Raw genomic sequence first — 23,807 nt, forward strand, 5'->3', positions numbered from 1 at the left:
AGTGGAGAGCACGACGCGTTACCTGAGTTTGTGGGAAACCATGGCATGATTTCTCCGCCTACACAGATGGCGAGTTCGAATGGTTTATTTCATCCACAGCCGGAAGTTAGGTCGCCGAGATTGGAAACAGCGCTCACACCAGGGCGTTGATGGGTTTTGATGGCGTGGATCTTTTCTTCGTTTGTTACTATATTGATACCCATACTGTTTAGCAGAGAGCGATACGCTGTAACCACTTGGTCGTTCGAGACCGACTGAACCTTCCCTATCTCATCTTCATGATCCTTTGCTATGAGGCTTTTGTTCGGTTCCGCCTTCCTAAGTCCGTTGACGTGCGCGGGTCGGTCATGCCGAGCGCGGGATCTCACTGCGCATGCGCTGCTCCGTTTGATCATCCCTTGTGCCAATCGTCGTCATATACATAACATAAGATTTCCGGCAAGGTTGGTTGCCAAGGATCAATCTCTCACCCGCTTTAACGCATGGGCAGATGTGCGGCGCAGCATACGGCGCGGAACTCAAGCAACATTTGTGAATCTCGTCACACCGTTGACCGTCCTCTCATTAGCCAACGGTGTCATGCGCCGCATGATAATGTTCCTGTTGCCAGGCGTTGCATATTGCCAGGCGTTGCATATGAATGCACGGGTGCCTTCGATCCCCATATGTTAATCGTCGTCTTCTCGTAGCCAAAACCATCCTCTCTTATCCGCAACATGGCCGACTCCCCCTCTACATCTTCGTCTTCGCCTTCTGCCAGCGAACAAACAACATCATCCTCCCCTACCAGCAACACAGACACCACTTCCCGCACATCGTCGTCGCCCATAACAACACCAGACTCCACAGCCCCCTACGGGTCGCTAATTACGCCGTTCACCGCACCAGCTTACTGCTCCGTTCCCGTTCGAGAGTGTGACACAGAAGGCAGCAGCAGCTGTGAATCGTGGGAAAGAGACCGGACATGCGGATCTGACGGCAAGCCCACTCTAGCAAGTGAATGTTTTCCTCCAGGAACACACTGGCTCGGCCCCTACCTTTCTTCCCACTCAAACCTCGTGTATTCACCAGCAAATCAATGTCCAGAAGGATGGGTAGATGTAGCACGGAGGACATTCAGCACACCTTCTACTTACACTCAAGTCGCATGCTGTCCTTCGTAAGTTCTTCTCGTGTATGCACAGCATGACAATTCCAGTTGATTGACTCATCGGTACAGCTTTTACCGTACTAACGCAGGGAACACGAACCTGGCAGTGGAACAGGGTTGCTTCAGCCTCCCCGGCACGGACGTTACCACGTTAGATGAGGTTGTATGCGTTGAAGGCAAAGCTCCCGTCACTACTACCACGACCCTATCTGACGAAATATGGCGCAACCTTGTCGACGCCAGGCAAATCCAGTTGATCCTGCCTACACCCGAGTGTTCAACCGCATCGGACGGCTCATCTTCCTGCTCCTTGAATTTCCCTTCGCCTGCGCCAGAGACCACTCCTTCCAACCCCGACTCATCAAGCAAATCGCCATTACCAAAAGGCGCGATTGCCGGTATCGCGGTGGGCTTCGCCATTCTTTTGTTGATGGCCATGTGCGCGCCTGTTTGGCTTCTTCATCGGCGGAAGCAGCGACAACATACTAGCACTAGTACAAAGAAGCGAATACCATTCGATCTATCGTCGTTGCCGGAGCTTGTGGGCATAAAAGGAAATGGGGGTTCGAGTGCGGAGATGAGTCTGGGTCATCCGAATGACGTGGTGCCGCAAGCGGGAGGGATCGCATCGGCGTCTGCACCGGTGGCACGATAGTAATAGTGGTTGTCGGGGTATGTAGATGGTCGTGTCATCTTAGCGGAATCAAGTCGAGAGGTCGCTATGAAGTCTGCTGCACGGTGATGACGGACTTCGGGCCATGCACGTGATCAGCTTGTTGGGGTTAGCGAGATCGTAGCGCGTTTTGGGACTCGAGCCATTACGTCAGCGGACGGTGGCACACGCGTCGCGTCCTCGAACTTCGGCCATCGAGCTGTCAAACCTCGCCCAACAGCTTTCCCCTACGCAGATGCTCGCCATGCTGAATCAACACTCGGGCATCGACGCTACAATGCGAGCCCATAGAACTTAGACACGCCACTGATTAAACGAGGACAGCACTTTCCCCGCCGACATACCGATCGTCAGCGAGACGACCTCGGGAGCTCGATGATTCGATTTCTTCGTCAACATCGTCGCCTTGCTTTACACCGAGACAAACGCTTGGATGGCTCGGCCACGTTGGACTGAGCCTATAAGACTGCACTGCGCTTTCGGCATGGTAGCCTGACAAACGCCTGCTGCCTTCTCCAATTGAGACATGCGGTCACAGAGGAGCGGTCAAGCTGTACCAAATCACCGCACGCTGCTTGCGGGCGCGATGATTTGCTAGTTTTGATGGCAATCACTGGATTCGCTAATCTCGAGTTATAGACTCGAAGGCAGCGATTGCCGACCGCGATTTGCAGCTCTCTCGCTATGAATTCACTCAATCCCATCGGGGTCGGCGTAATGAAGCAGGCACTCATGGCAGATGTTGATCGTTCCCTACGTTACTGCCATCTATTGGCTGCAGCCTATGAGTGTAGCCTCGCCTTTCTCCTGCCGTATATTCACCTTATTGCTCATCGATATATACGAACTCTACCATCCTACCGCCTAGCTCAACACACCGACCACCCGGAAGCTTATCACCACTCTACCTAACGTTCGCTCAACCCCTAGATCGACTACTGAAGCAAGAGTGCAGCACACGATCCTCCTGACTCCCCACCTGCTCCACGTTGTTCAGCCCACTCTCGACTGCAGTATACGAGTCGGACCTGGTGTCTGCCGATATGGATATTTCCAAGTCATGGAGCAAGTGGCAGGGTTTGGCTGCACTAGCTGTTTACTCGGTTACCATCATCGCCCTCGACCGTGTCTACGTAGAAGGCAGTACGTGGAAGTCCGCCGTGGCTTGGTGGAAGAGGTATCTAAAGCGCAGACGGGATGATCCTTGGATGAACGCCAACACGAGCAACGATATCATCTTCAATATGCTGGCCAAGGCGATACCCGAGTCGCCAAACCATGTGTCGGATCAGGGCTATGAGCTTCTTTGCAGCTACAGCTTTAAGTCGTACACCAATACTCCTGCTATCTACGTTCCTGGGACTCCGCCGATGTTCACGAAGCCACCTGCCCCGTTGAAACTGGAGCCAGATACAGGACGCTATTATATCGATCAACATGTAGCCAAGGTACCGCGATTCCAGTTCGAGCCACTCTTCCAGGCTCTTACTGTTATGATGCCAAGCAAGCGTTTCGACGACGTCGATGTCCTCGTCGCTCGTGGATCAATGACCGCGCTCATTGCATACGTGAAGGATGTATCATGCCAGCCATTCGCACTTACTCTCCACGTTGTTGGCAACACTCTGATCGTGGGGCGACGGCTTCGATCTGGTATGGCTGGCTCTACCAACGGATCGTACGGGCGTAACTTTGAGGCTGCCTGGACGACGCAACTGGAACCAGATCTTCAGGATGCGGAAGGACATCACCATACCATACAGTACGATTTCGGTGGCCTCAACATCGTGGTAAGAGCAGAGACGGACGCATACATGCCCGATGAGCAGCCCTCCCGGGACGAAATCGAAGAAATGTTGGCAAAATCCACATCGCATCCCGAGCCCGAAATTGCGAACACTACCATCGGACTCCAAAGCTCTGACTCGACCACCGTGCTTCTGGCAGGAAAGTCGATCTCTCACAGCAAGACAATGGAACTAAAGAGCAACAACCAGAGCAAGCCCCTCGATCAGATCTGGGTTGGTAGAACTTCGCGGTGGTCTCTTGGTACAAACAAGGATGGTGTATTCTCTTCAACCGAGAGGATCTTCACTCCAGAGGAGATGAGGAAGAGCTACGAGGATGACAGCAAGCGACAAGCAGCTCTTCGTAAGCTTGTATGGTTGTTGGGGGAGTTGAAGACAACGGTAAAGGAGAACACGAGCAATGGGTCTGCCGTGCTTCTCTGCCTGGGAAAGGGTGAGGAGCTGGTGGTACGCCCAATGAAGACGCACTTGCCTGCCCTTCCTGATGCGATTGTGCAGCGTTTCTGGAGCTTGTCCGATCAGGACGAGATGCACGTGTAGGTATATTCAAGGTATTCATCAATTCTGATGACTGGTATTCCAGACTGCCCAATTCTTTCATTGCTCCTCAAAGCTATCACAATCATATTGCCTATCGAAGTATGTTCTTAATGGCTAGCCCGAACCAAGACGATGCCCCAGTCCGAGTCAAAATCGTAGCCTGTTCCCATTCATTGCTGCTCTGCTACTAGGCAGTCAATTGATTCACTTGCTAGAATTCCGTTGTCCGGTCTACTAGCGCTACGCTCTCTCCTCAGCCCCCCAGATTTGTCGCGTTGAGGAGCTGCACGCCCTCTTACGTGGAAATACCCCGAAGAGATGGAGAATTCACCAGGATTAGACAAGCAAATATGACAATCTGACGTCAAAGTCGGTTCTAGGGTGCTCGCTTATCTCCTGGAGTGAGAGAGTATTGACAAACAAAACAAGTCTCTTCTACACGCCCGATCTTAATGATATCAAGCCCCTTCGTCTCTCGTCTCTCGTCTCGATAACGGTCATGAGCAGTCCCACCACCGGCCGCCAGCGCGGTACTGCCCTCAAAGCGCCCCGGAAAACACCTAGCAACAACCCCGACGTTAATCGCAGGGAGAATCAGCAACGTGCGCGTGCGCCTAGCGGCGCTACCCCACGGGTGCACACCCGAAAGCGCTCGAGATCTGGAGCGACTTCCGCCCTCGGCGACGAAGACGACGACGATGACGACTTCGATTTAGAGCACGACGTCAAAGTCAAAAAAGGCCGCACTACCTTCGACGAAAACGGGTACTTTAAAGAAGGCAATAAGAGCATGCGTTACTTTGGACCTGGGTTCACGGACCTATACTCGCCGTCCGTATCGCATCAACTCATCCATACCGGATTGTACAACCACATGCCGCCCCGCGATGTACTTCAGAGGCCTTTCCATCCACTGCACAGTGTTGTGACCCCCTCACAATTCGATCTATCCGTCTTCACTATCCCGCTGACCGCGTTGGAGATTCTTACGGTATGAGACTCGTTACAGATTCTCGAGACACTGCTGACTCGTTTCAAGTTCTTTCCCTTACATGCGCAGATTCCCGAAGTACAAGCCCGTTTCGCACAGAGCGGAATCAACCCAAGATTCCAGGCTTGGATCATTGTGAGTCTTCTTCCATGGCTACCCGAACGCGCGTCATTGTACTGAGCTGACATTTCATCACGAAGAATCGTCAGCACCTTCTCCAGGGTCTGGACTGTCTCTTCGGTATGGACGCACGCACCTGGGTAAAGGACTGGAAGAAGAAGAAGGGGGTGACAAAGCCTGTCAAAGGAGCTGCACCGCCTGCACCGCAGCCGATCATCCACACGACCGGTCACTACACATTCACACCCGGTGTCAACCGACACACGGGCTTCGACATCGCCAAGATACCCTACGCGCTTATCGATTGCGCCGAGGGTGTTCATCCGTGCAATTTCCCCCAAGGTCTTGACCGCGGTCCCTTCACCGAAGCCCTCTTTCAAGCGCAGTTCATGAATCGCTCGAAACTAATGCTGGCTGATCTAGATGCGTTCATTGCGTATTGGCTCATCGACCGGAATCTTCAGGCCGGCTACAGCGATGCGGGGTTTCTGAAGAGACATGTGGCGTTGCATGAGGAGTATCGGGCTATGGTGAGGAAGGATGTAGAGGCTCACGGCTATAGGTGGGAGGACTGAGGGTTGAGCGGCGTGTTGTGGGGAAGTTCAAGTGTGAGGATGGTATACTGGTGGGTAAATGGAAAAGAGACACGTAGATGTCTAGACTGCTTTTCGTAGCTTGGAAGCGAGGCTCTTCCAGCGATACAGTTATTGACGTACCAATAAACAAGAGTCATTTGCGAATTGTTTCAGTTGACGTGAACAAAGGCGTCTTGTTGGAATCATTCGCGGATGTGGTATCGTGCATGATACTGTCTGAGATCAACATCACATTGCTCAAAGCTACTGTGTCGTGTCTGAACACTCATTTCCATCATTATGTGAACCTTTCGCGATGTAATCAATGTGATGAACTTTGCCATCTGGGAGAATGTCACATCTGCAAACCGTTCGCTCATCGCACAAAATACTCATCGCATAAACTAATGTCGCAGCAACACGTACGAAATCATATACTGAGTCATTTGACTAACTGCGAGATCTGTTATTCAACTTCTTCGTTATCTTCCCATATATCTTGCTCCAATACGCTCGTAATACCCGACCACATACCCTTATAGCATGTCTTCCACTGGATTGGTTGTCTCTTCTCATGTACTTCAATGATCTGCGCGACAGAGACACTGAAGTATAGCATCAATCCACCTGACCTTTTCGTGACACTAATCACTCTTGATTAAGTCGCAAGGAAAAGTGCACATAATGTGCGTGTAAGAAAGTAGGATAATGAAGCTTTCGTGAAGACAAAAAGGGGTACCCAATACACTGCCTCTGTCCCGGACCAGAATTTACTCAACACACAAATGAGTCCAGAGTTTTCGCCACCACATATGAAGTCTGTATTTGCGGTCTTTCTTGTCGACCCTTGGATCATGTGTAGATATTTAAATCCATCAATCCTTTGACTCAATCCTTCTCTTGTCGTGGCTGATCTTGTGTGACGCCTCTGCGAATTGGAGAGGACTGACAAGTATTCTGAAGATATCGACTGGCCAATTGATCGACTGATGCCAAGTTCGCAATCTCTCCCTTGTATGGCTTACATTAATATTATCGCTAGGATGTGACGTGACTGATCAGGAAGTGAGGAGCAGTGTTGAAGCATTTTCCAGCCGATCCTTGAGACGAGAGGAAGCTTCTCAATTGGAGCAAAATTGTGACTGGGTGACTTCACACACGCAAGACGTGAAGCAATGTTACAGTTTTGGGCCTAGTCCGCATCCCACCGCAATTTTGTTTTCAACAACAAACTTTTCCGACAGCCCTTCTGCCGTTGCTTAAAGATGACGCACTAGGACTCTTGGTCGAGACGCATCGCCGAGGCTCTCGCTGACGTCGATGAATCCCCAAGACCGTGTTCCTCATATGGTTGAGTCGTGTCATGAGACCGCGATGGCGAGATGGCGGCCTCTTGAGGGGGTTATCGCAGTGTCGAAAGTTGGGTGATGGCTTCGAGACCTCCGTGAGATAGATATCGGATCTATATATAGCACAGATGCGTCAAGTGTCATGAGAGGATATCGCGGTAGCTGAAATGGCTGGTATGTCTAAAACTCAGCCTTACTGATCATTAAGCCTGGTCTTGGCTCCCAATCGCGAATTTTGCTTTGTCCTTCTTTTGCTGGATGCGATAATCCGCCATCGTCTTGCGATATTGTTTCAATTGCAGCCTGTGACGGCGAAACGCCTCCTCGTCTGGGTTCTCCATCCCAGGTCCGAAAGCCGGGTTTGTCGTCTGGAAGTAACCACCCGAATCTTCGATGAACTGGACATCACTGAGCAAGAGATCAGCCCACTCGTCTAGATTGTCGTCGACAAACTCGATCAATTGAGTCAGAAGGCCCCTGTCTGAACCGGAAGGAAAGTCATCACGGTCGACGCCGTTCGCAAGATCACGGACGTAATAGTCGACTAGTTGGTATTCGTCGCCAGGCGGTGTCCAGCTCTCGCATGAGAAAGACGTTACTGGATGGGCCGCGCTTTCAGTGATCTGCTGTTGTCCCTGGCCAGAAGATTCCAACAATTCACGGGCTTCACGACCATGTTTATTCGTCTGCTGACTGATTGTCGATGGGCCGACACCTTCGACGGCGTCGGTGTTGTAAGCGCGGTTCTTCAAAACATTAGCCTACGAAAGACAAGAGCTGGAAAGGAGAACTGAACTCACAATCAAGTCAGCGATGTTGTTTTGCGTCCAGCCACTTCGAGCAAATCGCTGTGTCCAGTCCGGCCAGAGTGAGCCATGCGCAGGAAACCACTATACGATACATCAGCTGCGGTGTCTTCGTTTGAGCGACCAATATATACTCACGATGGCCATCTCCACTATGGTGACAGGTATCGAGCCCAAGAGCCGGATATCGACCTGCTTTGGGGCGCCCATACTGTACACCGGGTGTGGTTTACCATCGACACGGTAGTCTTTCATGTCGACGTTCATCTCTGTGGCGATACGTACGAGACCCTCGGGTGGTATGGTGCCTTGACCACCTTGCTTGAACGTAGCTTCGATTATTGGATCAAGCGGGACTGTGATCTGGAAGCCGCCGCCAAGATCGAGAAGGTAGGTGCCTTCCGGTGACGTATCCGCAGAGGATTTTAAAATAGCTTGATTGCAGAGATCTCGGTTCAGCCGTGCGTCTTCTTCGAATGCCGAGTTGTAGTCTTCGGAATCAAGAAGCGCATTTCGATGTACAATGACTTGGCCAGGGTGTCGGCTTCTCGCGTCGAGAAGGTCAGCGAATGTGATGTCAAAGCCTGAGACGCCGGGGCCGATCGGGCTGGTTCTACCTCCAAGGAAGCCCAATGCTCGAGCAAGATTCTTGCCTCCTTGACACTCGCTTGGCGTTCGAAGACGTATAGCTGCGGAGATCTCTCCGTCGGCTTCAACGTGCGGTGTTGACAAGTCATTGCGACTGTCTTTCTCGGCGCCCAAGCTTGCTGCTGCCAGGCCCAGCGAGTCACTTCGCGGTCCGAGTGAGTCCGACAGTGATTTGGTGAGTTGCGGTGATATATCGCTGTGCGATGGACTAGCAGACGTTGAAAGATGGATTTCGCCAGTTCCAAAGTCATAATTGGCGATGGCCTGGACGTTTGTGCCTGCTGTATGTCGGTAAGGCTTGGCCACTCCGTTGGCCTTGCTAGGCGCTCTTATCGTAGTCTTCTTGGGTTCTTTCTTGGACGCGGTACGGACCTGAGGTATAGCAGGTCTGCTCGTGGGTGGAGCAAGATATGGCGAATGTTGCCCCGTGGGATGCATGTTGTCTCTAGGCGTAGAGAAACCCGGAGGCTCATGAGGGGCGAAAGCGTACGCGGAAAGGTCAGTAGCCGGCGTGGTCGTCCCTGTATCACGGATAGACTGCGACAGAAACGACGATGCTGGCTCTTCATCTTCCAGTACATGGTATATAGCGCCAGGGAACTGTTGATGATCATGCGCGGACTGTTGCGCTTCGTCTACGCCGAGGGTAGCGCCAAAGACGAATTCGTCTGCGCCGGTGGGCCACATCGCGTCGATAGAATGATACTGCAATGTACGAGAGGGCTCGTGGCTCTCAGAGGCTCGCTCGGTGGATGGTTGGCTTTCGTGTCGCGCCCAATTATTGGGGTATTGGTGCGACGACATCGGTGACTTCCTCGGCTGCGATGGCAGTGAGCCTAGCGAAGTAACTTCCGTCGCGCTGATGGTTGCGGCAAGGACTTTGAAGGTAGTTGATTGGTTTTGGGAGTATAGTATCTGTAGCAAGGCGGGCAAGTCAGTGGACGATGGACTCAGCGCGCCATGCGAGTCTTACCAGATGTCTTTGTCACGGATTGCACTGGATGGGTATACTAGCGAGCTTGGTGACATATGGCTGCTGTGTGTATGTCGAGTTGAGCAGGGCGCGGAGTAGCGATTGGATGTTGAGATTGGCGAAAGAAAGTGTCGACGAGGGTGCAACGTCCGCGTTCGGCTGTTGCGGCCAAGGGGCTACGCTAGCCTTTACGATGCCTTCACAGCCACCACCTGCTTTCCAATCTACGGTCTTCTACAGAAGATTGTAATAGGTCAGAAGATCTAAAACGGCTTATCGCGATGCTAAGAGACACTTAAAAGACAACAATACGAGCGGTAGAAGTGGCCTTGACGGGTAGATCCTAACCACCGCAGCTTTGTCGCCATAGATTATAAGGCGTCGAGTACGGGATGTGCTATGGACGCTCAGCTCCGATATCATGTTAATATACTCGATCGTGCTCGGTTTCCAATACACCGGGTTTGCTAACAAACTTCAAAGAACCAATCTTCTAGTTAGATACACATTGTCTGATTGATCTAATGTGGTATGTGCTATACAAAGCAGTTCTCAACATACCCAGCTACAAACAGTGCGCGGCGCTCACCGACTCGGTGAATTCCATGCTGGTGTGGCACAGCAACGACAACCACGTTCCTTTCGCCATTACCCGACTAGAGTCCTCCTTCACAGTGTTCTTCTCTCGAGGCGGTCAAGTGCTCGATCTACTTAGATAGGGGACGAGGGCTCATCAAAGAGATCATCTCCACTCCGAGAATTATCTCCTATAGATTCTAATTAGATGGGAAGAGGACGTGCATTGATATGGACTATTGGCAGTGACCAAAAGCCAAAGGATAGTAAGAGAGGGCTGGGCGGCCAACATACCAGATAACATAGATTTATCCGCCAACGAAGGGGCCCCAGCCTTGTACTCTGGTACAGCTCGTCGAAGTACTTCCTCAGTCTTTGCAGATATGGCCATACCAGGCGCATGGAATGCCATATCTGGAAGGGGTATGGTCCCCAGAAAGCATGCGTGGCTGAGTCTGAGCAAATTCGTACCTGGCACCGGTGCGCCCTTCAGACCGGGGAGAAGTCGAGACTGTGCGCTGTAGAGCCGATCTAGAGAGAGGAAGGGTTCAGCTGAATCGTGCGGAACAGTGAACCCCGGAGGTGCAATGTTATTCCGAGGCTTCTGGAGACGAGAAGATGATCTGAATGCAAACTGTCCGTAGCTCCTCTCGTCGAAGCCCAGCTGCGGACGTCTCCGGATTTGTTGATTGATACTATCAAAGCCGGCGTCTGTGATGTCTCCAGTAAGCGACTGCGGGTATGTGAAGGGCGGTGTAGCGTTCGCGAATTCGTCTATCCTATGCGGATAAGCTATCGCATAGTCAAAGTCGTATGCTGGAAAGGCTAGCGCGTGTATTAGCGATACATTATCACATCTTTTGACTGAATATAACCTACCGGTGTTGGTGTTGGAGCTGATCGTCGCCTGGTCGTTCGTCGCGCGCGGGAATTGAGGGTTACACTCCGAAGTGCACTGTGAACGGTTGACGATCGCGGGCTTGCTGGACGCCGTGTTCCAGCTCTCGAGGCCAAAGTTCTCCTCCCCGACTCCCAGAGAGTTCGTGTCATCAAAGCAGGTATCGTACTCCCCTAGGCCTGCGAATAGTCCTTGTACATCCAGGCATGTGGTGCTTTCGCTCAGGTGGCGCATATACTGCCCTGGAGGGGCAACTGCGTTCACATAGTAGTCACCCGACATTGTTGTGCTAGATATACCGAGCATTGTGCGCTGGAAGAGGTCTAGAGACCCGTCATAGGTGTCTCTGCGAGGCGCTGTGGATCTCAAGTTAGGGCTATGATGAGCTTTACCAACATTGTGCAGGCGCTGCGTATATTGACGCAATACATGACCTTTAGACAAGGGGTGTCAACTTACGCATCGCTCTTCCGTCGTATAGGTTCTGGCAAAAGTCTGTACAGTTGGAGAGGAGGCAGAGTTCGAGCCAGATTCTTGCCTCGGGTATCACACAGGCCAGAAAGGGCGCTGGAAGAAACACACTAGTACGAGAACCAATCTGAAAAGGCTGCGTAGTGAAGCTCCGCATCCAACGAGGTTAGTCTTAGTTCCATTTTGACATCGTCAATGCTTACTGGAATGGGTAGCCATGTGCATGTTGTCAGCAAGAGAGACACTGATAGAATAGGCCTTTAGTGGGAAGACATAGAACATGTAACATCGCGCCAAGAACACAGCGTAAGCTGTAGGCACAGCTCTGGATATCTAACATGACCTTTCGCCAGCTATTATCATCAATCAGCCAGGCATAGAAAGACCTGTTGGCTGGCTATGTACATCTTCCTGAAGCGTCTTTGCGGTCATGACTTCTTTAGTCTTGGTGAAAATACCGTCCCGCTGCCCACCACTTTCGGACGACATCGTACGTTGGATCATGAACCCGAGTCGCATCGTAAGTCTGCTGCGGAAAGATTCGCTCCAGCGCCTGCCAATCAGTCTGATAGAGATCAAGGGAACTAGGCTGTGGAAGAGGACCATATAGTTTAACCATTTCCGCTTGTACTTGTTCGACGTAACGCTCAAGTTGAGATAGCCGTACGTTATTATGGCCGTGTCGACGAGCGTGCCAGACAGCAAGGGTCAGCACCCCCTGATCAGCTCCTCCAGGCCAGTATACTAGTCCGTCGCCCAGGCTGACAAGGAAGCAGTCGCGAAGATCGCAGAACTCGGTAGTTGAGTTCACACGATCGGTATTGATCGCAGAGAGCGTAAGACCGGCGGCGGCGCAAGAGTGATCACGAGCATCTCGTCGATGCTTCTTCATACTGCCGGCGGAGTGGGCCCGTAAATCGCCTACACTAAGCTGGCGGGAGTAGAACTTTGAGATTCGTTAGCAAGGTTCTTGAAGACAGAGGCAGTAAGTACTGACGATCAGCTCACGCAGCTTATGAAGATTCCATCCGCTCGCTTCGAAGCGCTTCCAGATAGCCCTCCAACATGAGGCTGCTCGAGGAAAGAACTGCATCCTTTGTCAGTTCATTTTGCGCGCATGGGGGAGGGATTGAGTAGCCTACCGCAGCGATCTCCACAAGAGTCACCTCGATGTTGGGTCCAATCAGTCGGACGTCAACGTGGTCCCACAGCGCTACGCTGTTGAAGGAACAGTATGAGGATTCTAAAGCCTTCTCAGGTAGAACCATACGTGGGGTGATGCAAAGCCAGGCAAGTTTACGAGACTCTGGCCACTCGTACCGATGGATACCAGCGGAACCACTAGAACGAACGCCGGATGTTCTAGGTCCTTGCGGTACAACGATCTGGTTCTGGCGTTCAAGTAGAATAGGCGGTGGTGGTGGTTGGTAAGCTTGGAGAGCCAGCGCCGGCTGTTGAGCTGCGAGGTATCGTAGATATCCCGAGAGGCTGTGATACATAGCTTGGTTTACGAGTTCGGGGGTGTTGAGGGCTTCGAATGCTAATCGCACGTCCCGCGGAACACGCACGGTGTATCCGGGCGCGTACCTCAAGAGTTCGACACACTCAGCAACGATGATACCCCTTCCGTTGGCGGAGTCGCGAACCCAGTACTGTAGGCCACTCTGTGTGGGAGCCATGGCCCCGATCCGCTCCAGTCGCTCGCTCAAGTCGCAGAAGTCCTTGATGATCAGCTGGACCATGGGTGTATTGAACGCTGCCTCAGCGCGCAGTCCGTTGCGAGTCAGTTCATCTGACGCTTGATAGTCTTGGACTTGAGCAGAGTTATCACCGCCGTGACTGACGGTGTGACTCAGCGTGTAGCTTGAGCCACCTGAAGGAGACGCCGCACTATTCGCGAGATCTGTGACGGCCGTAATTAGTACATTGAACCCCAAGCAAGCTAAATGGGGATTCGACTGAGGCAGCTTACAGTTATTCTGATTCATAATGTCGCTTGCTCTTGTTTGGGCGATGTTGGAGCTGTGGTAATGTCAAGAGGGTCTGTCGGTCATATGGTTTTAGTATATAACCCCACCCACACGTGAATAGATACAGCACGTGCACATGGGCTTGGATCCAGCGTTTGTCATTAGCTAGGGTCAGGAGAGTCATTGTATTACTATACGAGATTACGCAGGCAGCAAAGTAAAATGCACCATGGACTTTACTTGATGTGTCGAATATCGCCGTTTAATCATCACTCTCCGCGTCACAGTCTGCCAAAACAGTTCCTGTGTAGCATTTCCATAGCTCTGTGTCCAAAGGGAAGGTCAGGGGGGAGGGAAATAAAGCATCCGCGTCCTGTCTGTTATGCGAATGAAGCGTTCCTGAACACTGATGTGGGACACCACAGCAAATGCTGAACAGAAAAGCCATCTCCTGTTCGTGTAACTGAGTCGCCACGAAACCGCGTCCCCGATCTCTGGTATGGTTTCCTAGATACCACCAGAGCTTTTACCATACTTGCTCACAAAATTGTTGTGGATCATAGCAAGGAAGGCCGGCGAAGGCGTGTCTTCCAACACCACGTTTGTGTCCGGCTGAATCAGATCCGCGGCAGGAACGGATATGCCATGCTTCGCTGCATACTGAACGATCTCCGACATCTTGACATCCATGTCATGGGATACATTCCGCACATGCCAAACGCAGTGCGTCATGAGCTGTGCGTTGCGACCAGCGGGGTAATGCACTACTCCGTCCCCCAGATGGTAAAGGAAGTAGTCGTGAAGAGGCCAGATGCGGGCATCTTTGTCCAGTTTCCCTCTCGGTGACATGTTTGAAGGTACGTTCGTGGTGAAAGTATGCTCTGGTATGTCTTCCGGTCGGTTATCGTGATAGTGGTGGAAGGTCGTCCGGTGGAAGCTCTTACCTGAGCGTAGCTGACGAACATAGGCCTGGTTAAGTAAGCATAAGCTTGTGTATGTGATTTTTGGAAAGAGATCCAACAACTCACTATGAAATCAGCGATCGCCTTTGGGGCCCAGGACTTCCGAATGCGGTCCCATAGCTCGTAGTTCACGGTCTGAAATGGAAGAAACTGATCAAGTATCAGTGAGCGCTCTTCAGATCGGAGCAGTAGACTTACAGTGAGTATTTCCTGCGCAGTCGTGACACAGTTGATCAGAGTAGGATCAATTGTTTTTGGTGGAGCCACACCCCTCAGCTCATGACGATGGTGGGAGTTGGCCGCGGGTGGAAGGCTTGCCAATGGTCTACCTTGGATCTCAACAAAGGCACGGATCTGACCACGGGACATTGCAATGCCTGCACATCCCTGACCGGCGATATCTTGTGTGTTCCTAGAGGGGTTGCTAGCCATGTAAGCAGCAATGGGGTCCGCTAAGCCAGGCTGGGGGGCTACGCCTGTTGGAGGGATAGCTACCGGTATCACGGGCTGACTTGGAGGTGCTACTACCACTGCTGTTGCGACTGCCATCGCGTTGAGCACCGGCTCTGGCGCATACGTTATCGGATCATGTGTGGGGATAGCAACTCGAGCGCTTAGAGCTGGCATGAACATGTCTAAGATGCGGTCCAGCTCCTGCGACGAGCAAGCTGAAAGTAGAGTCTCAGAGGGCAGTGACAAGTGATCCTGAGACTGTGATTCATCTGCCAGTGGGGGGATCTCGTGGTGGGGTCGCTTACCCGAGTACTCAGGCACTTGTCCTTCTGCATTGTTGACTGCATTAGCTGTGTGAAGTACTTGAACCCCGTTCTCGGTTTCGGAAGCTTTTCGCTTTCTCGGTCGACCCAAGATATACTCGTTGATCTTTACTCCGCTTGACATTGCTTTGACTTGCTCATGATATACTTCTTGAACATCAGCTGGTGCCATCTGCAGATAGCAGTCAGGCGTTGTAAGGAAGATATCAATCCATGCGTCGTGAATGCGGTCCTTGGATATCATGTATAGTATCAGGTCGTCATCGTCCTGGTTCTGTCCAAGCTGCATCAACAAGTCTCTGGAGAACTCAATGACTGCCCTGACTCGCCGGCGATGATATTCGTTGCTCTGCAAAAGCCAATCCTGCAGCAGATTTCGACGCGTATAGTGTGCGGGTGTGTACGTTACGGCGGGATTGTTCCAAGGAAGGCCTGCAAGAGAAGGTGGTTGTTCTCGCTGGGCGCTACGGTCGACCTCGTTCGCCATCTGCGACGTGACGCCGCGCGGGGCCGACATGGACGCTACAGGTCGATTTCCATATGGGTGAGACACCATGGCATTGCCTGGGGGGCCTGGAGTGCGTGTCAGTAGGAACAGAAATCGCGATTTGGAAGCTTACTTCGGGCTCCGTTACTCCTCGTAAAACTATCCGGTGTATCCATGTTACACAAGAGTTCGTAAGAAGATGAGAAATATTTGAGCCGAGGCTGGAAGCGCTATGCAAAGGAGAAATGAGTAGAGAGATTAGTCAACCGGGTTGAGTTGTTCGAGAGTTCGGCGTTCGCATGAGCCCATAGGCCATCTGCTCTTGGTGGGGTGGAGAGGTCGTCCGCGCAACGCCAGAACGCTCTAATCCATTTCGGGAAGTAACTGTGAGTCGCATGCTCGAGCACAAATGACAGGTGGCGAAAATACAGAAACTTGAATGGACACATGACCGTGTCATGAAGCCTACACGAAGGCCTTGTGCTTGCCGGCATAGTGAGGATATACGCGATAGTAAAGAATGTGCGGAGAAAGAAATGGCTTCAAAGTTGCAGTCGGTACGTGATGAATGGACGCAAGCTTGAGACGAGGGTAAGACTTGATATGGGTATTAATCATGGAATCACAGATTCTTGCTCATACTACCATGAGCCGTCGCAAACCTTATTCCTGATTACCTACTTCGCTTTGATAGCTCGAGTACCGCAGCATATATCACAACGAGCAATGAGTTCCATGGTCTGATGAAGATTGTTGCGAGTGATGGTGGTCGCATGATGGTAGAACAAAGATGAGGTGGTTGCAGCTATTCGGCTGGAAGCACTTGACGCTCATCCCACGCTAAACTAGTTATGGACAGGGGCATGCTTGGCGGCAAACTTCGCAATCAATCTTGGAATCGGCCGCCCCGCGTCCAACGCCGACAACCTCTTACTGAACGCCCGAAGGCACACCCAACAAAAGACGCATCCACTAGTACCTGGGTATCGAAACCTGTTTGCGCGGCTCTTGCGCCAACGACTCCCCGCTCGTCTGTCTCATCAGCGACTCCAAACTACGGGTGGTCACCGAATTTGTTCCAGTAGTCGGCCTTCATCGCCAAAAGTCTCGCGGGCGACGGCAACTGGTCCTCCACAGCTAGGTTTGTGAAGTTCATCTGCTCATTAACCGGTACTGTGATGTTGTACTGCCTCGCGTACGCAGCAGCTTGACTGAGACGAACGTGGCGATCCCCGGTGACCCTTCGAACGTGCTCGATGACACGCGTCAACATTTGCGCTTGACGTCCAGCAGGTGGATGAGCCACACCATCACCCATGTTGTAAAGGAAGAAGTCGTGCAGTATCCTGTTCTCGCCTTTCAAGAGGCTGTCTCTGCTGACGTTGCGAAGGGAGGCGGTGGGAACGAAGTCTGGATGCTCCTCTTGCCATTCTTCAGCGGCTTTAAAATGATACGAGATCTTCGAACGACTACAGATTCCTGGTGTCTGAAGATCATGCGCGTAGTTCTGGTAAACATGGCATTAGCTTAGTCTTCTGTCATGATCCAAGATTTGAAGCCACACTTACAATGTAGCGGGATATGTCCATGGGTCTCCAATGCCGCTTTGCCCGGACACACGTCTCGCGAGTGGACGTGCAGCTGTTTGGAAAGTACTGCCACGTTGTTAGTGATTTGGTAATGTGCTTGAATCACACGGATGTTGCACTTGCCGTAAACATCTCCTCGATCGACGTCTCAAAAGGGCAGCAGCGCATGTCAACGGATGCAGGTGTCCGGAAGTTGGTCATCTCAGTGCCATGTACTGAGAATGCAAGAGAAGGTAGTCGTTGTATGCTTTTACCCTCGATCTCCACAAATGCTCGAATGCGCTCAGCACTCCAGGCGGTGTTATTGTTACCCGGTGGAAGCTCACTTCCTGGTCGGAAGCCCGCAGTGGTAATACCCTTTGCTTGAAGCAGCTGATGGAAAACTGGCGGAGCCGCCGGGTTTTGCTCGAAAGCAGCTGTACCGCTGCGTATAGACCGCAAAGGAAACACAGGCACTTGGGCGACAGAGTGCTGACCTTGATGAGGGCCTGGAACTAGAGCCGATGCGGGCTGCATGTTTCCCCGAGACGCATGTTGTGCGGACTGGGCCGGTGCTAACAGTGGGCGTGCTTGAGGTACATGCTGTGTAGGATGAGCGGACGACAAGCGCTGGGGTGCGACAACGGCCGGGAACGGGAATGACTGGACGGATAAGCCTACCGGAGCCGCAGACGACTGGGGGAGCGCATGAGGACTGGTCTCTGATAGTTGTCCCAGGAGCAGACCTCTCCTCAGCCCGGTTGTGTCTGTAATGTTACGACGCGCCAAGTTAGGCTGACCATATCCATCTTTGAGCGTAGTCCCGTTTGAAGGGTCTCTGGCGACGTCGGGGTATGGGGTCTTTTCGGCAACTCGTGGGGTCTGTGAGTGGGTCAAGTACTGAGAATGCGAGCAACGGGAAGCAAGTTGCTCAGACAACTCTCCTGGCAGAAACCAATCATAGTTTGTGGACAGACTGGTCTCATCCTGCATGGTCCTCGCGAAGCTCGGCCAAACTCCAAAGTTGTCGACCAGGTCTTCCTCGTAGGCCGACCTTACTCCAGGCGGCGCTAAATCGAGCCATCCCTCGGCGAAGGTGAAGAAGGTTATCCATTCCTCCGCTAGACATCCGCATGGCAGCCAGTAACGGTGGCCGGCAGCCAATTCGACAGCTGTGGGTGTCGAAGAAACACAACTAGAGCTGTACTTCCAGATACTTGCTAAGAGCGGTGCGATGCTCTGGTGGTTCATGCAAAGGTCGTCGGCTTCGATCATGGCTCTTGTGAGTATTGGCTTTATCCTCGAGGTGGGAGTCTCGGCGATGAAGCCAGTCAAGGCGTTTGGGTGGAAAGCCATTGGATCACACTATACTTTATCCAGCGATGGAACAGCAGTCATGTCTGCCGTGACTGTTAGTCTTTGAGTTCCTGTTCTCGCGAATCGTAGCGCATACAACTCTTGTTGTATCAAGATCCGTCTCTGGGCAGTTCGCCGTTCGTTCGAGCGGTGTTAGTCGCAATGACACTGCGCTACACTCGTATAATGGGTGCGATTCTCATGCAGGTACTTGTTCGCGGCTGTAGGGATCTTGAAACAAACCAAAGGGGGCGTAGCGGGGTCTGGTTCGGATGTTGTGAGTTGCGAAGTAAAAGACATGGCTGGACGCTCAGTCGAGGTCTGTGCCCCCAAACAACCCCTCCTCATAGTGAAATGTACATGTATAGGCGGTATGCAGCTCAACAAGAGGTCGCCTACGCGAAGACGGCGCTTTACTGAGGCACATCGTAGCCAAACAATGCTTGGCACCTCCTCCGAAACCGGTAGGTAGGTCCACTGAGCTGATGCGTCGTCACTACGCCCAGCCTTTCGAACCTTTCTATAAGCACGAGACGAAGGTTTGTTTAGCTGATGTCTTTTCTTGGCTGAGTTATGCTGTGCCCTAGTGGAATTCGTCGCAGATGCGGTTAAAATTCTGTGCCTGTTGGAACTCGGATATCCATGCTCTTAATACGTTATTCTCTCCGTTTAAGGGAGTAAGTGTATATAGAATGAGACTTCTGACCAGCTATATCTTCTGGCGTCTTCGGAGTTCATTTCTACTGAGCTTGTTATCTTATACCCTCTAGTTACAGGCCGTGTACTTACTTGACTAGCAGGGTCTGAGCATCTAAAACTTCGCATACGTGAAGCTATTCTCCGCACCTCCGTGATCGCCTATTGGTCGCTTGCGTTTTATACATATAATAGGGTATTCTTTTCAGGCGCGCCGAGAGCGCGCTAGGCAATTGTTTGATCTCGAGGCGGCTTTGGAGCACAGACAGCGTCACCGGGTTATGCTTTGATTTACAAAGCTGCCAAACGTTAGTATTGTGTGTGCTCTTCTCTCTTTACCACCCAAGAGCCTACACAGGCAAGTTAATTGTGACAATTTATACCTCGTTAACAGCGTTCGCGACAGACTTACCTTTTCTAACTCGGCAACTAAAATGCAAAACGTCATGTCTACCTCCTACGGCTATCTAAGGCCTATTATTAGCATAGATTAAGTGCCAACTCGCAACACAGTAAGTCCACCCGGTATGATACAAAGGCTCTATACTCGTCCGCCCTACATCTCTAACAATGTTCAGAAGCAACGGGCTCTAACACTAAGTACTCGGCACAGACTATACACCACGACGTTCTCGCCGCGCATGGCATAGTTGCGCCTTCTCTACCTGCGTCAACATCGTTAGTGTTCTACACTACCTACTCGGCCGCGACAAAAGAGCTCTAATATGCCCCTCTTATCGACGAATGCATCAAACGCCTGCAAGACGAGAAGAAGGACAGTGTGAAGCCTTCTCTGAGCTTCGACACAACAATAGTCTGGGGTCTAGCTAACAACAAAATTAGATTTGTCTCTGTAATGCGGCTCTCTATAGTGTAGGTTATTCCTTTGTATTTAGCTTATATAAGATATATATTAATATATATTTACTTAAATATAAATTTTATTACTTAATAGCTACTACTATTCTTAAAGTATTTTATTTTTATTTTTTAAACTCTTAGTTAACTTATAAACTATAACTATAAAGATAGTTATTAGCGTAAACTTTCTAAAGTAAGTAGCTATAAGTATTACTTATAAAGTATAACTTTTTAAAATTTATTAGTATATAGCTAAGCTATTTAAGTTAATAAAAAAAACTTTTTACTATATTTTTTTTTTTAAAAAGTTTTTAGCTTAAAAGTATTACTTATATAGTTAGCTATATTTATAGTAAATAGTAATACTATATACTTTATAAATAGCTATAGTAGATAAAGTTTTTTTAAATTTACTATATATATTAACTAATACTACTAGTATTTTTAAACTTACTATATATTTAACTTAAATTTTTAATACTTTTTAAAGTACTAAATATAGTAAAAAAAGTAAAAATACTAAAAGTTAGTACTAGTACTTTATAAAATACTATTATAGTACTTTAAAAAGTAGCTTAAAATATAAAAATTTAAAATACTAATATAGTATAAGTTATATAAGTAATTATAATAGTTTAGTTTCTTAGGCGTTAGGTCTACTTTAGGCTAATAGCCTATATATATATATTTTACTTCTAAGTACTTCTTCTAAGCCTTACTATAATAATATTATAATTTAATATAATATTATTATCTAATTTCTATATAACTCTTATATATTATTATAGTTCTCTAACTCTAATAGTAACTTAGTAAATTAGCTAGTTACTTCTATAAAATCTATACTATTAATTATAACTATATTACGTATCTAGTCTTCTATTAGTAACTCTTCTAGTAGAGATATCTTTTACTTTTTCTTCTATAACACTAGCTCTAGTTAGATAATAGTAAGTAGTAAGACTAACTTAGTAATAGCTATACTTAGCGCTACTACTCTTTTATTTACTAAATCTACTACTACCTTTACTATGTATAGTTAGTGTTAGTAACTTCTCTAGTAGTCTTAGTCTTTATATATTACTACCTAGAACTTTTTTACTACTATAGTCTTTAGTTCTTAGAACTCTTATTAGTAAGCTCTTCTCTACTCTTATAGCTTCTCTAATCTACGTAATAGTAGCTTACTAAACGTTCTTAGCTCTTTCTAAAATAGCTTCTAGTATATCTCTTCTATAGAAAGTAGTTATCTTACTAACTCTAATAATAATAATATTAATATTACCTAGATCTACTATTCTATAGATAACTATAATAATAACTATAACTATAGTAACTTAGTTAAGCTACTAATAAAAGCTATTACCTTTTTTAATAGGTTTCTTAATATTACTAAGATCTAAAGTAGTAATAAATAACTCTACTACGCTTTTCTTACTAATCTACTTAGTTATATTACTTATAGTAGCGCGTACTACTCTAATCTCTTTAACGCTAATTATAATAACTACTTTAGCGCTAACTATAATAATAGCTATAATACTATCTATAATCTAAATAATAAAGTAGAGTCTAAGCGCTCTTTACGCAAGTTTACCTTAGATCTTCTATTTAGTAAGCTTACTAAGCTATAGCTCTCTTTATTACTAGATCTAGAGGTTACTACGCGCTATATTATATTTTATATACTTATTAACTATAAGATTATAAGCTATATTATCTCTAAGCCTAACCTCTTTTAAGATAGTTAGCTTATCTTAGTAGTTTATAAATTTAATATATAAGGTCTATCTAAATATATTAGTAAGCTAGATAAGACTCTCTTTAAAGATAGTTCTATTTATATAGTATTCTAAGATAGTATAAAGCTTTATAAGCTTTTCTTTAATATAGTCTTTTATCTTAATAATAATATTACTATATATATTAGTTATTTAAAGAAAACTTAGAAAGATCTTACTAATAAGCGTAATACTAACTACTACTTAGAACTTTAACTTACTAAGAGTAATAAGTCTTTAGATATTATCTAATAGTAGCTTTTTAGCACTAATAGTAAGACTATAAACTTATAAAAATAACTCTACTTTATAAAAAGTAACGTCTACACTACTAGAATTTAACTTAAGAAGCTTTACGTTACTTCTAAATAATAAATTAGCTAGGTATATAAGTAAAAGAATACTTATAAGAAAGTATATAAAGAGAAGTATACTACCTATATTAAAACTCTTAAGAAAGTCTCTTATTTAGAAGTACTTATTAGAAAGACTTTTTCTTCTACTTCTTTACTAAATAACCTAGATAGATCTAACTTAAAGAAGTCTAATAACTTAGCTAGCGCTTTCTATCTAGACTATTATAGACATACTTCTAACTATTCTAACTCTCTAACTTATATATTTTTACCTATACTTATATATAATATACGTTACTCTAAGTAACTTAAATCTAATAAGTTTAAGAGCTTTATTAGTACTTACGTAGATACTTATTAGAAGTAGAAGTTAGATATTATAAGTTAGTTCTATATATACGCTAGCACCTTTAAAAGTAATAAGAAAAAGTAACTTAACTTTATCTATATAAAGACTAGTAGTCTAGCCTAAAATAGTATATCTATTAGCTAGTTTATCTCTAGCTAGAAATTCTAGCGTATATAATAGGTTTAGAATATTCTTAATAGAAGCTATAGTTAGCTTAATACTTATTATAACGCTTATAACTTCTATAATAAGAAAGTAAATATAAAGTTTAGTAAGAATATTAGTACCTTCTTATTATAATTCTAAGCTAGTATTACTACTTTATATTAGAATAATAAGAAAATAATTCTATAAATTTATAAAAAGCTTTCTTTCTAGTAGCGTAGTTATATTAAGCTACTCTTAGATAATAACTACTATACTAATAACTTTACTACTTTTAGTTAGAAGCTTTACTATTTTAAATAACTCTACTTTTTAGTTCTACTCTTCTATAGTACTAATATAGCTAAGAATACTAGTAGAAGTAGAAGTAGAGATAGAAGTAATAGAAAAGGTTATAGAAACTATAACTATAATAACACTTTCTCTAGAGGCTTTAGTACTACTTACTTTATTATTAATAAAGTCTATAAGAACTATACTCTAATAGAGACTTAGGTTCTTACTAATATAGATTACTACTTTAAGTATACTTATACTAGTTATAGGCCTAACTACTCTAATATACTATATAAGAGCTAAGATAATATTATATCTATAGACTACTTTAAGAAAGTTCTTACTACTTTTAATAAAGCGTATAAAGCTACTAGAGTTTCTATCTCTAAGGCTACTATTAGAGTTAACTCTATTTAGAGTTTAACTTCTTTTATATTAGTTATAGTAACTAACACCTTTATAGAAAATAACTAGTCTTTAGTAACTATTACCTCTAGAGACCTTCTAAGCCTAAGAAATATAATAAATAATATACTTTAAAGATACCTATACTTATACTTATATTATTACTTCTATTTTCTTTTATTAAAGTCTATAATAATAATAATAACCTTAACTCTATACTA

The 23,807-nt window shown here is 47.4% G+C and overlaps 5 protein-coding genes across 5 annotated transcripts; 1 reads left to right on the forward strand and 4 right to left on the reverse strand.

Moving 5' to 3' along the window:
- Positions 1–2,866: 2,866 nt before the first annotated feature.
- J4E78_007078 (uncharacterized protein) lies at positions 2,867–5,857 on the forward strand (the record flags this gene model as incomplete). Its single annotated transcript, XM_049367686.1, has 4 exons — positions 2,867–4,167; positions 4,601–5,162; positions 5,232–5,297; positions 5,363–5,857. The coding sequence occupies 4 exons, from the start codon at positions 2,867–2,869 to the stop codon at positions 5,855–5,857; spliced, it is 2,424 nt and encodes an 807-aa protein (XP_049220656.1).
- Positions 5,858–7,409: 1,552 nt separating this feature from the next.
- On the reverse strand, positions 7,410–9,689 carry J4E78_007079 (uncharacterized protein; the record flags this gene model as incomplete). The annotated part of the gene is made up of 5 exons (XM_049367687.1): positions 7,410–7,952; positions 8,007–8,096; positions 8,151–9,365; positions 9,463–9,496; positions 9,634–9,689. 5 exons carry the CDS (start codon positions 9,687–9,689, stop codon positions 7,410–7,412), a joined length of 1,938 nt encoding a protein of 645 aa, XP_049220657.1.
- Positions 9,690–10,344: 655 nt separating this feature from the next.
- Positions 10,345–11,389, reverse strand: J4E78_007080 (uncharacterized protein; the record flags this gene model as incomplete). Its single annotated transcript, XM_049367688.1, has 5 exons — positions 10,345–10,400; positions 10,504–10,623; positions 10,681–11,034; positions 11,089–11,349; positions 11,383–11,389. The coding sequence occupies 5 exons, from the start codon at positions 11,387–11,389 to the stop codon at positions 10,345–10,347; spliced, it is 798 nt and encodes a 265-aa protein (XP_049220658.1).
- A 1,202-nt stretch (positions 11,390–12,591) lies between these two features.
- On the reverse strand, positions 12,592–15,803 carry J4E78_007081 (uncharacterized protein; the record flags this gene model as incomplete). The annotated part of the gene is made up of 4 exons (XM_049367689.1): positions 12,592–13,481; positions 13,551–13,600; positions 14,084–14,517; positions 14,577–15,803. 4 exons carry the CDS (start codon positions 15,801–15,803, stop codon positions 12,592–12,594), a joined length of 2,601 nt encoding a protein of 866 aa, XP_049220659.1.
- Positions 15,804–16,827: 1,024 nt separating this feature from the next.
- J4E78_007082 (uncharacterized protein) lies at positions 16,828–17,362 on the reverse strand (the record flags this gene model as incomplete). Its single annotated transcript, XM_049367690.1, has 2 exons — positions 16,828–17,280; positions 17,342–17,362. 2 exons carry the CDS (start codon positions 17,360–17,362, stop codon positions 16,828–16,830), a joined length of 474 nt encoding a protein of 157 aa, XP_049220660.1.
- Between the last annotated feature and the right edge of the window lie 6,445 nt (positions 17,363–23,807).

Source organism: Alternaria triticimaculans (assembly GCF_023758025.1).
Source record: "Alternaria triticimaculans strain BMP 0046 chromosome Unknown scaffold_10, whole genome shotgun sequence".
Taxonomy (NCBI): domain Eukaryota; kingdom Fungi; phylum Ascomycota; class Dothideomycetes; order Pleosporales; family Pleosporaceae; genus Alternaria; species Alternaria triticimaculans.